Source organism: Panonychus citri, unplaced genomic scaffold (genome assembly GCF_014898815.1).
Source record: "Panonychus citri isolate SS breed McGregor unplaced genomic scaffold, ASM1489881v1 Contig00028, whole genome shotgun sequence".
In the NCBI taxonomy this organism is placed as follows: Eukaryota; Metazoa; Arthropoda; class Arachnida; order Trombidiformes; family Tetranychidae; genus Panonychus; species Panonychus citri.
In genome coordinates this window covers 295,512-308,585 of record NW_026515433.1, presented here as the reverse complement: position 1 = coordinate 308,585, position 13,074 = coordinate 295,512, and the positions used below count along the sequence as shown (strand labels likewise).

At 29.7% G+C, this 13,074-nt stretch overlaps 1 protein-coding gene across 1 annotated transcript; it reads left to right on the top strand.

Moving 5' to 3' along the window:
- The first annotated feature begins 350 nt into the window (after nt 1-350).
- On the top strand, nt 351-12,719 carry LOC128397344 (growth/differentiation factor 8-like). The gene is made up of 4 exons (XM_053358061.1): nt 351-1,116; nt 9,951-10,195; nt 10,620-10,802; nt 12,021-12,719. The coding sequence occupies exons 1-4, from the start codon at nt 438-440 to the stop codon at nt 12,402-12,404; spliced, it is 1,491 nt and encodes a 496-aa protein (XP_053214036.1). The 5' UTR covers nt 351-437; the 3' UTR covers nt 12,405-12,719.
- The last annotated feature ends 355 nt before the right edge of the window (nt 12,720-13,074 follow it).

Below are 13,074 nucleotides of genomic sequence, written 5' to 3'. Positions count from 1 at the left end.
TTGAGTTAAATGTGAAAAAGTAAAAAAAAGTTTTTCAACTTTAGGTTTTCCGATTCAGTTTGGTGTTCGAGGGAATTGGCGCCACCTGTTGTTGGGAAAATCAGCTGAAAGTTGGAACTTGTTTCAGAAGAGTTTCAACTTTTCCTCGTTAATTTCAAGCAAAGATCAGATTATCGTCCGGGAGATGGAGCTTGAGCCCTTGTTTGTGAACGCAAGCGTCAATTAGGCCTTGAGATCAGAACATTTTCTAATCGTCGAAATGAATAGTTATTGATGAGATCGACAGATGGAGCTCAATGGGATTGAAAGTAACTTGAGAGTAACTTTTTGTTTTTTTCATAACTAACATTTTACTCAATTTTATTTAGATAACTGTTGATGGAAAAGTCTGTTAGGTCAGAACTTTCCTTTTCGCAATTTATACTAAGTGAAAAAATATGATTACATCTCAATTTACCGTGTTGATTGTACTTTTTTTATTATTATTTTATCTCTCATCTTCATCAACTTCTTCCTCTTCCTCTTCATCTTCTTCTAATAAAATGATTTCATCTCATCCTTTATCATCATCTTCGTTCTCACCGACATCTTCACACTCATCGTCATCTTCTTCTTCTTCTCCGTTTTCTTCTTCATTAAATTCTCTGTCATCCGAATCATCGTCACCTTCAGAATCTTCACCAGCCTCATCTTCCAAATCAACCTCCTCCTCCTCCTCTTCCTCATCTCGTGGACGCAATTGTTCATCATGTATGTTATTAGACGGAGCTAAAGAGCGACGCATTCGAAGCATCAAATGGCAAATATTGAATAAACTTGGCTTCAAGAACGAACCAAATATAACTCGTCGAGATAATCTAGAGGTTCCACCGTTAAAAGATATAATCACTTCCTCCATGATTTCCCTCTACTCTAATCAAATGTTACCCACTTTCTCAGCGCAACGATTATCTTCCAATTCTAATTTACAGTCCGAGACTAAAAAGCTTCTAGGATTGTACAATAAGGACGAAATGATGTCTTCGGATCAAGCTTATCCCACCTCAGAGGATTATGACGATGATTCAGAAGATTTTTATGTCAACACCGATAAAGCAATTAGCTTTGCAATGAAACGTAAGTAGAAACAATTAACAAAATAACAATTAGAAAAGTACAATTCACATTAATCAACATGCAATTGATCAAAATGACCAATCAACCTGAATCGATACTATTAACATCATTTACCAATCTTAATCCAAAAGCAACTCTTTTATCAATATTTTCACCTTTGCAATTTACATTCACCTTTGTTACATTTAATCCCTGGATTATGACAGCTTTGACCGGTCAAGGCCATTTGTTTGATTGTTGCAAAAGTTATAAGAAAATATAAAAATGATGTTCAATATAATGAAAAGTAAAAAGTTGTCAGAAAAAAAGAGAAGAGGTCAAGAAAAAGGAGAACAATAATAAGAGAAATCAGTGCTGACCTTTAACCTCTGTCAACGGCTTGCCCAGGTCAAGATGTAACATTTTACCTTAGCAACAGAAAAAAATGTATCAAGAAGAAGAAAAAAAGATGATGAACAAGAAGAAAAAAAGAAAAGAAGAAAAACTGAAGAATAGTTATCTCTTCGCTCTCTCTCTCTCTCTCTCTCTCTCTCTCTCTCTCTCTCTCTCTCTCTCTCTCATCATCTTTCATCTTTTTATTCCTCTTGTTCATCATTCATCTTTCATCTTTCATTTTTCTCTCTCTCTCTCTCTTTCTCTATCTTTTATCTCTATCTTCATCTTTGAACGCATATACTTCCTGTGAGAAATACATTCGCCTTTATTATAACAAAGGTAAAATACTTTGCTGACCGTAGGTCATAAATTTAAATGGAGTAACAATGACCCATGCGAAGTAGTTATTGTAATGTTATGAATAATGATTTCATTTTTACATTCGATGATTGAACTGACCAGTAAGTATAATAACTATCGATGCAATAATATGAATCAATTAATGTTTCCCTTTTAATTGCGATCATTTGAAATGATTATAATTAGTTAATATTATTTGGGATTAAATAAAATTTTGATCTTCGGCCTTGAAGGTAAAGGAGTTTTTTTCTATTAATTTAGAAGCAAATAAAAGATAATATTTTGCGATATTAAAAACTATAAATTATTACCTAGGCCATAATTTATCAGGGCCGAAGGCCGATCAACGATCAACAATTAATTGTAATAATAATAATCAGTCCGTCAGAATATGATTAACTACCGATCACTCGTTGCAAATAAAAGCAATTTGATTTCAATGTTGTCAAAACGAAAGATGATCAGGTTAACAAAAACAACGTTAATTAACCCAACAATTAACCTTAAAACTAAATAATCTAAGGGCGTAATCATTACAATATAACCAAATCCAGGTCAATCTTTGGATTAACATAGACCTAGTTTTAGTTTTTGTCTTTATTATTACCATTGTAATTGTAATTGTAATTGTAATTGTTATTGTTTATCCGAAACTTGTAATGGGCTTGACCTGAAAAAGTTAAATCAAAAACCTCAAACATTAACCAGAAACTAAACTTAAATTACCGAGACAATTATTATCCCACTGACTATTTATGTCTGATTATGGCAGTTTGCTTGATAATAATCATAATCATGATCATCATCATGGTTTAATTATAATCATTGATTAGTAACTTTCATCTCATTGTTATCATAAATCCTCCCAATAGAAAAAAAAGTTTTTCCATTTTGTTTTTAAAATAATTTCTATCTTATTGTAATTGTATTAATAGTTGATGATGGTTGATACAATTGCTAATAACATCATCTCAATGTAATTAACTGATTAAATTTGATTATCCATCTTTTTGCTTGTGAGAAATTCAAGTTTAACCAAAATGGTTAGAGATGTACAATTAACAGTCCGCCTTCACAATTTGTGTTGCAATTTAACAGTTTGTACTTTAATTGTATTTTGATTGGGAACAGTGTGGAGTTGTTATGTATTATCATATTAGATTGTAACTATTAATAAATTGCCAGCAAAATAGATACAATGTATAACATTAATAATTACAAATTTAAAATGTTCAAGTTCTCATTGAAACAATCAACACAATATTCATGATTATAGCAATTGATTAAATGTCATCAAAGATGAACAAGTTTATCTATACTAAGAATACATAGGAAATTATAATATGATTGATGTTGAGAGTGAGGGAGGAAGTTGATGATTGTGGAGGAGGAGGAAGAAGAAGAAGAAGAAGAGTTCATCATAATCAGGAGATGTTGATTAGTAAATTGTAATTCAAGACATTATGGTTAATTCCCATGAAACAAAAAATCGGAAAGAATAAAGTTTTCTACAGAAAATAATATTTTGTTTCTTTTTGTAGTTGATATTTTGTTACAATTTTCTTGATTGTTATGATTAGTATGATAAGTGACTGACCTTGGTTAACATCTCAAGATGATCCTTATTATTATTATTGTATCAATTTTAATATCACATGTATCTCATCTCGTTCTAGATCAAACTCATCTTCATCTTTGATTAAGTAAACATTTTCATCGTTCTCATCGAGTTTCACTAAAGATGAGCATTGAATCTGATTTCGAGGTTGACAGAACCCCTTTTCTGGAGATCATGTGATTAAGATAACGATCATCATGATTTGCCCAGAATCATGATCATAATGATAATGTTGAAGGTGAAGAAAAATGTTACATTTATTAAAAAGTTATCAACAAGAATCAAATTAATGGCAATCGAGTGAAAGAGTTAATCTTTCTGTGAGATTAGTAACTAAAGGCTTAACAGTTAGTGTGTTTTTTAACAATTTAATCTGTTGATCTGATATTGCAATCAAATTAATTGATAGCTAATGTACTCGTTTATTAAGGTGATGGTGTTTAATTGTTGTGAGCTTTTAGCTTATCTTTTAATATTAAATTCATCGTTTGATTGACCGATTTGTTGAATTGTGAAAAAGTTGCAAATGATAATCAACTTTTGTTGAACAATTATACAGAATTAATTACTCAATGAGAAAGACTCAAACTCATTGAAACTTTTTCTATTCATAACTTTGATCAGATTAAAATGCTTCAGATTTGTTAATCTTGTTCAATTTGTAACAACTTTGTCTTCATATAAGTTACCAGACAAGTGATTATCGTAATTATTTTTAGTCACAACAATTAATTAGTTTCATTTAATTACACTGTCTTCGTTGCGAGAAGTTTTCAATTAGACCACAGTTCTAACCTAATTTCTGAGTCCCGGATTCTCAAAGGTCAACTAACTGTTTCAACGTTGAAATTCACGGACAGAAATAATTGATCTGATTCTTGAATCATTGAACATCATCAACTCACAAGAACAATTATTAGTTTGATTAATTGTTGAAAATTGCTCATTAATCGTTAATCGATTTGACTTCTCGCTCACCATTCGCTATCAAGTAGCCCGATTGATATTAATGGTTATTAGTTTATTGTTATTCACAATACAAATGCGATCGTCATTATCTCAATTTTGATTGATTAGGCAATGATGATTATCTATTATCTGATGGCTAATCTACAATTAGATTTGTACAAATTTGATAATCGCTAATATTAATTGTAGTACCTATTCAATTAAAAGTGATTCAATTTTAATTACGATAAATTATAAATTCACTTTGTATTTGTCAGTTGTTTTATTACCTGTAAGTTTTTGACAAATTGATTTTGAACAAAGTTTCAAGTTTAAATTGCAACATTTTGATGATTCTGATTGATGATCATCATTGATCTGTTGATGCAATTACTTAATTACTTAACATAAATCTCTTACATTATATCAAATTATTTGAATGAAAATCAAAGGATTTACAAGAAGATAAAAGTTGTCAAAACTGGTTCCCAATAATTTAACAGAGTAATAAACATGAATTTTTGATAAACTCATCAACATTAAGATGATTATCATGATGATCATCATCAAGTCTTCAGACGCATGAAAATCACTTGAAATTGTTAGCAAATTGCAGGAATCATCTTATCGTAATCAGAGTTAAAAGCTACTCAGTGTTAGTAAATGTTGGTACAATTCTGTCCGTTACAAATCATAATGACGATTTGAAGATAAATTAAACTGGACAATGACATGATCTTGATTTATAATGACCATTATTAGGACCATTATCACAATCAGATGAGAGTAAAAGTTTTAAGGTTGTTTCAATGTTATCATAATTATCATCGTAATTATTACTTAATATACGAACTGAATTGATAAGGATTAAGACTTGAAAAAATCTCATTTACTGTTCAATCAACTCATCACTTGTTTCTTATGGTTTCTTCATCATCCCTTTGATACTTTCATTTGCAAGTTAATTCCCAATGTATTTTGGTGACTCAATCAAGTTAATCAACGATAATTGGTTAAAGATTAGTCACAATGAAGGCGGAAGTTACATTTAAATTAGCTTAAGTATTAATAAAGCTACAATAAAAAAAAAAAAGTTTTCACTCTAATAATAAGATCAGGTTACAATTAAACTGAAAATACCGGAAGCGTTACCTGATCATCACTGATCAACATGATGATATTATTGATGATGAAGATTAAGATATCATGATAATGAAGCATGTTCAGTGTATCATCTCAAGCATCAGTTCAACAATCACTTAATTAATAAGATGTTGATTTGCTTATTTTTTTATTAACTTAATTTGTTTCCACTTAAATCTAATTGTGATTTAATCGATCACAGACTGATCAATGCTTAGATTTCAATTTTCGTTATTTTGATTCACTTTCAGTTTTTACTATTTCAGAAATTGTATCATTTGTTTTTTTCTATTAATTGATTTAATTTTTGTTGACAACTTGATCAATTGCAATTATTACAATTAACTCGATTGAATAGACCTTTAATTGTAGACTGATACACTTGAAATGTATAAATGATAAAACTCTGAACACAGTTAATTGTTTATCAGATTGTTGTTATTGTTGTTTTGTTAATTGTTATCAATTAGGTTTCTGATTAACATTTGCTGATCATGCTAGACAATAAGGGTTACTCGATTATTTTGTAGCAATTAACGTTGATTATAATTAGAAAGCGAGAGAGAAAGTGATAATTTGAAGAGAGCAATTAAGATGAAAATATTGATAACAATTAAGATGATGATCAAGTTGTTACACACTAAACTCTATTGAACAAAATCGATGAAGAGTTGATCGAGCTTTTCAATTACAATTAAAAGAAAAAAACTTAAACCAATTGAATGAAACAACATAGAAATGAATTAGGATGATAAATCAATCAATCAATTGATTACTATGAGAATGATTAATATTAATAGTGGTAATGATGTTTAACTTTCGCTCGAAATCAAATGAAAAATTCATTTTTGCAAATTAACTTTTACTCTGATTGTAATGATTGCAGATTAACAATTAACTATTTCAATTGGGACGATTAATCAATTTTTCTGTTCTTTTTTGTTTCTAATGATCGATTTAATTGCTAATTGTTATTGTATCGTTGCAATTTTACTAATTATCATCAATAATTGCTAAATTAACAAAGTGCAAAACTTAATAAATCAAATGAAAGAGTCAAGATCAACACAATTAAAACAAGTTATTAATACAATCGAAACAGCAAAACAAAACAAAACTAAATTAACAACAATAATGTCAGTGATTAACATTTAACAACCATAAGAATAATCAAAACAATCATCAAAATTAATATATTACTTGTTGATTTGTGGGTTTGACTAAATTACAATTAATAAAACGAGAACTGGATGACAATGATATTATTAATACCTGGAAAAGATTTGATCTGATTTACTTTCACTCATTGAATTAATCCAAAATAATTAACATTTTAAATCACAATCATTAAACTGATTACCTGAGCAAGTTCAAGATCGTCCAAGGTTGTTCATTAAACAATAATAATTATCAAGATACACAGAAGCCAAGCCTAAATCAAAGCTATTAATATTATTATGATCAAGAAAATTAAATTAAAAAATTATTATAATAATTTAAGATACTCAACCTTGTCAATGATAACAAACCATTTTCCCAATGGCCGTTGGTGATTATCATTATTAACTACATAGTTGATTATTATATAAACTTTGAAGGACATTCAACCAATAAGTTTTACGTGTTTAGTTAAATCATTGATTAACTTTTGATTAAACAACATTCGTATTCATTGTTGATTGAAGGATAACGTTAATTTGAGCATTAAGTTGATCATCATCAACATCATCATGATAATCAAGATCCATTGAATATTTTTTTTTATATCTTCACACTTTTCAAGGATACGTTAGGTTAATATCATGAAAGAAAAAAAATTGCGATGAAAAAATTTGAAACTTACTAACAAATTTGTTGATTAACGTAGTGAGAGAGAAAAACTATCATCATTCATGAAATTTCATTGATTCATTCATGAAAATATTCCGGGGTATTCATGAAGATCAAACTTCACCATGAAAGTTAACATGATGGATCAATCGAAAAGATCATAATAATTTTTTTTTTCTTCTTCTTTTCTGATTGAAACAAAGTTCTCAATATTTTGCTTTCACTTTCTGGGAATTCACTGATTAGTCATTCATCTTTGTTTTCGTTGTGTCAAATATTTTGATACTCTGTTAGTGATCATCATCTTACCTTAAGTGGGTTGATAATGAACAACAAGAAATATTCAAATCGGGGCTTTGGTTTTAATTTTCATCATCTTCACATGATCTTACCTTGAATTCCTTCAGTTGATTGATTGATTTGTTCAAGTTTGATTTCGCTCAAAATTTTTAACAATCAACATAAAAAACACTTCATTTACTCCCTTCATCAATTATTTGATCATCATCATCATAATTAACATCATCATCCTCCTTATCTTCATCATCATTGTGTATTTAGATAACATAGTAACATTTTTTTTCTGCTCATCATCTTCATCAAATCAAAAGGTATGAATGAATTAAATGTTTCTACCTGTCAAGCTTTAGGTTAGTCCTGATTTTCATCCTCATCACTCTCATCATTTTATCATCATAAACACAGAAAAAAAAAACAAAAATGAAGTTAATTGCGAGCATCGACTTTTATGGGCGAGATTTAATTTATTTGATAACGTTAATAATCAAAACTAAATTAACGATTTTTGATGCTGACAGTTTAAAATATTTTTCTTTTTGTTTTTTTTTTGCTTCTCATATTATTTATGATTCTAATTATCCTCTTACTATTCTTATTTTGTTAATCATATCATTAATTAGCTAACGAATCACAATTAGCAATCGTACGTTGTAATAAAAACGAGCGATTGATTAAAACTTTTCGTTAATCAAAATCAAAGTTTGTGTCCCAACGATAATCATCAGAGCAATTGGACTGTTAATTAATATGATTGAAAAGATAAATGCAATTTAATTATTATAACCTAATTGTATAGTAATTTTTTCTAACTAATTGATTTACTGTTTGAGGAAAAGTTAAATATAAGATGATTAGTGTGATGATTTCTATTGATTAATTAACAGCCAATCTAAAAAGTTACTCGAGTGAAATATCATTTGTTTTCATTATTTGATTTCTTCCGATTCAAAATGATATGAATTTATCGATAATTAATGATTAATTCATTAGATTTCTTCTCACTTTTATCGTCACAATCATTAGTAATCAACTTTACAGTTTACATGGTTGATCAAACTGATTAATAAATTGTCAATTAAAATAAAAAAGGATCAAGAATAACACACAACTTGAATATGAATGAATGATGAGACAAAATTTAGTTGGTTAATTATCATTTAGGTGTAACCATTGATTCTGTGATCAAACAAATAATATTTATTATATTAATAGAAGGGAATTCACTCCCAGTGGATTTGATGATAACTATTGATAGTTTATCTCACCAAGTTGATTAACTTAATTCAGTTATTGCAATTTAATCACGTTAATCATCTTGATAATAATCATTGTAACCAACGACCTTTTTATTGAGACCAGAATTAAATGATAGGTAACATTGGTTACATTATATTAACATTAATATCATTTCAACTCAAGGTAACTCAGGATAATGAACATTACAACAAGGTTATTCGAGGTGGTAACGATGATGAAATTGATAAGTTTCATGAGGATGATAAAGTAAGGACAAAGATGATAAATGTAAAACGATATACATTCAGATCGGTGAAACAAATTTTATCAATTCTGATTCATCTCGCTACCATGATGTTCATGATTATCTGAGAGGAGATGGAAAATTCCCAAAGCTTCATTAGTGAAAGAGTTTTTTTCTAGTCACTTACGAGTATTATCTTTATCCTGATCATCTTCATATTACCTGTGCGTGGGTTGAGATGACACAAAAAATAAGTTAACAAATGCTGAGATTACAAGTTACTATTAAAACTTTTTTTTCTCTTCGTCGAATTTGATTCAAATCAATTCTATCCAAAAGATTTCGAATACATCATTTCCGGACTATTTCTCACTCCCAGTTCCTAATAATGATGATGATTAACATGTAACTTCCCAAAAGGGTTAATCAGATTTTGATATAATCTATTATAAGAAAATTAATTTACAAGTAAAAAAGATTAGTAATATACTTGTATCATTCTCTTTCTACTTTTCCATCTTTTTCTTTCATTACTTTTCATTCATATCTTTATCTTCATCTTCATCTTCACCATTAATATGAGTAATATCATCACCTTAACCTGTCACTTCCTGGTGGCTTCATGTTATTATTCATTCCCTGTGATTTGAATATCATTTCAATTGCTTTTGTTTTTTGTCTCGTCTCAAAGTTTATTGCAATTAGATTACAATTTGTGTCTAAATTAATCTTTTTTTTTGTTCTTTTTTCTCATTTTCTGTTTGATTAATTATTGATTAGCTCCTGAGAATTGGAGTTTTCTTAAGGGCATTAAAAGCCAGTATTTCAAGTTCTCACCGAATGTTGTTAATGCTCATCTTGCCAGCGCTCATCTCTGGGCTTATATTCAACCTAAAAGGTCCTCAGGCACCGGATCAGGAACTTCATCAGATTCAATTGGACATTATGACTTTTCCAGGCCCATTAATGTAACTGTTGTTGTTTATGAGATTAAAAAATCACGAGAACCTGTTTCACTTCTCAATGTAAGTTAATTGTCATCCGAATTTAGTTACAAGTGAAAATTAGAAATGAGCAGCAATACGATCGAGCTAAGTTGAGATCATTCAAAGATCAATCGATTGTGCATATAAACGAAAGAATCAAATATTACAATTTAATTTTCTCATTCAACTATTTAGACAGTCGAATTGATTCCCGTTTCTTTTCTCAATTTCAACTTGTTCCTTGTCATGTTTCAAATCATTATTATTGCTCATCTCATCCTTTATTTATCTCTAATAATGATGATAATCATCAATAAGAAGTGAGAGCAATAAAGAAGAGAAAGAATAATGAGAATGAAAAGAGAAAAAGTTGAAAATAATTTGAGTATTGAACGTGAATCGATTACATGATTATCTTTACAATGAGATTTAATTGTTGTTTATTTGCTCTTTAATTTCATAGATTCGTTCAAAGAAAATGACAATAGATGGACGAGGACGTTGGGTAACATTAGATATAAGGAGATTAGTAACCGAACGATTCAGAGAGTCGAAGGCGAATTTCGGTCTCGTAATTCACGCTTACGACGAGAGAGGACGAAGTCTCCATGTAACCAGTCCCTATGATGGCGAAAATCATTCCCAGGTAATTAAAGCTTCAAGGCTTTTCCATCATCATTAATTGATGATTACTATTAAATCACCAACTTCAAATTCGTTCTCAAAGGTTAAGATTCTCCTTCTTTTGCTTGAATATATTTGTTTTTGTTTTTTTCTTCTCTTCGTTTTCTTCATCATCTCCTTTTCATCAAAATCTTCCTTTCCCATCATTTCTTCTTTGTTTTTATTTCTTTTTCCTTCTTTTCCATCATCTTGATCATCTCCTTCGGTCGCTTACTCTTCCATCTTCATCTGAAGATGAAGCATCTTGAAGATCCAGTTTATTTCTTCTATCAGGTTTCACCAGATTTCCAACTTTGATTTCGTTCCAAATAATTTTGTTTCTCTTCTTCTTAATATATTTCTTTTTGTTGCTTTTTCTTTTCTTTCTTTTTATATTAGTCTTTATCATATTTATCATCTTCATCTTTTCTTCTGCTCCTTCTTCAATGTACCTTCTCTCTCTCTCTCTCCTTTTTCCATTGGCAACATTAATCGAGTCGCAATTGCATTTGCATCTCTCAGTTTGTTTCTCATTCCTTTAGCTACTTCCTCCTTTGCGGAGTCTGATAAGCAACATTTACCAAGAATTTTAAATTGTCATTGCTTAATTATCTAAATCATGGTTAATTGTTAAGGTCATAGATCGTTAATTACGTATTCAACTCATTTGTTTCTTTTCTCATTTTTCTTGTTTCTCCTTTGTTACTTTTCCTCTTCTTCTTGTTTCCACTTTTGCATTCGTTGCATTGATAATCAGTCAACTGAATAATAATTTTTCGTTGGTCAACAATTAATATCAGTTAACAGTTGACGATGATAATGATGATGATTATCACTATTAAAATGTCTAGTGATAATAATGTTAATTATGTTACCACAATAATTTAGGATAATTAATTAATTTAATGACATACTTGGCTAACACCTCTGGTAACGATGTTAATCATTTATAAAGATTAACAATCAACAAAGAAAAGCAAATGTTTGTTTGTTTTTTGCTTCTGTAACCATAATTGTCATCGTCATTATCATCACTATTTCATTACATTATTATATCATTTTTGTTACTATGGATTCATAAATCACTAATCACTAATCACTTATTTCTTTCATTTTCTTCCTTGATTTCTTCAACTACTTCTTTGACTCTTTAATTGTTTTCCTTTTTCGCAACGATTAAACCCTTTTCTTTTTCCCTTAGCGAACCTTCATTGAACTGTCAACCACCACTCGCAAGGCCAATAGGGTTCGTCGAGAAACTGGAATACGATGTGAAGAGGGTTCCAAGGAGATTAATTGTTGTCTTCATCCATTGACCGTTGATTTTGAAGAGTTTGGTTGGGATTGGATCATCGCACCGAAACGATATGAGGCCAACTTTTGTTCCGGTGAATGTCCTTACATGTTCCTTCAAGACAATAACCACGCTCATCTTGTCCAGCAAGCAAACCCTTCCATGTCAACTGGACCTTGTTGTACTCCAAGGAAAATGAGTTCAATCTCGATGCTCTATTATGATGATAATAATCAAATTATTCTTGGCACTTTGAAGGGAATGAAAGCCGAACGATGTGGATGCGCTTAGGAAGATTAAACATGATTAGCGATGAAATGGGTTATATTTCCAATGGAAGGTCAAAACCGTTTGATTCTTTGGATGGATGACACTAATAATTTAGAAACAATTAATTAATCTCAAAATTTATCGACGAAAAAGCTAAACAATTAAAAGTAACACTCACTTATCTTTCTCAGTCTTTTGTTCAAAACAAACTGAGAGCTAAAAAATCACAACCATGAACAATCAATGTTATTGTCAGTCTTTATTTGAACTGAAAAATGAAGTCACACATTGTATTGAGTTTAAATGGATCAATTAAATAAATTTCTTGTCAATTAATCGCAAGCAAAAAAGCTTTTCATTTCTACTCGCCTTCTCATTCATCATTAGGTGCGAGCAAATCAATCGACACTTCGGTGACTCGATCAACTAATGATTTCTCAACTTTTGCTTTTATTTGAACGATCGGAAAATGACCTGAGTCCACAAAAGTTAATCGTTTTTTCGATACAAAATATTAGTCGATTTAATTGATCACATGAGAATTTTGATCGACAAAAAGTCAACGCTAGAAAAAGTTTCTTTGAAGGCGCCTTTTCATATGCTCTTACATATTAGATTAAAGTTTGGGTTAAGCGCTGAGGATCAACTTAATTAGAGAATCAAAGATTATAATCTTTGTTATAACAAAATC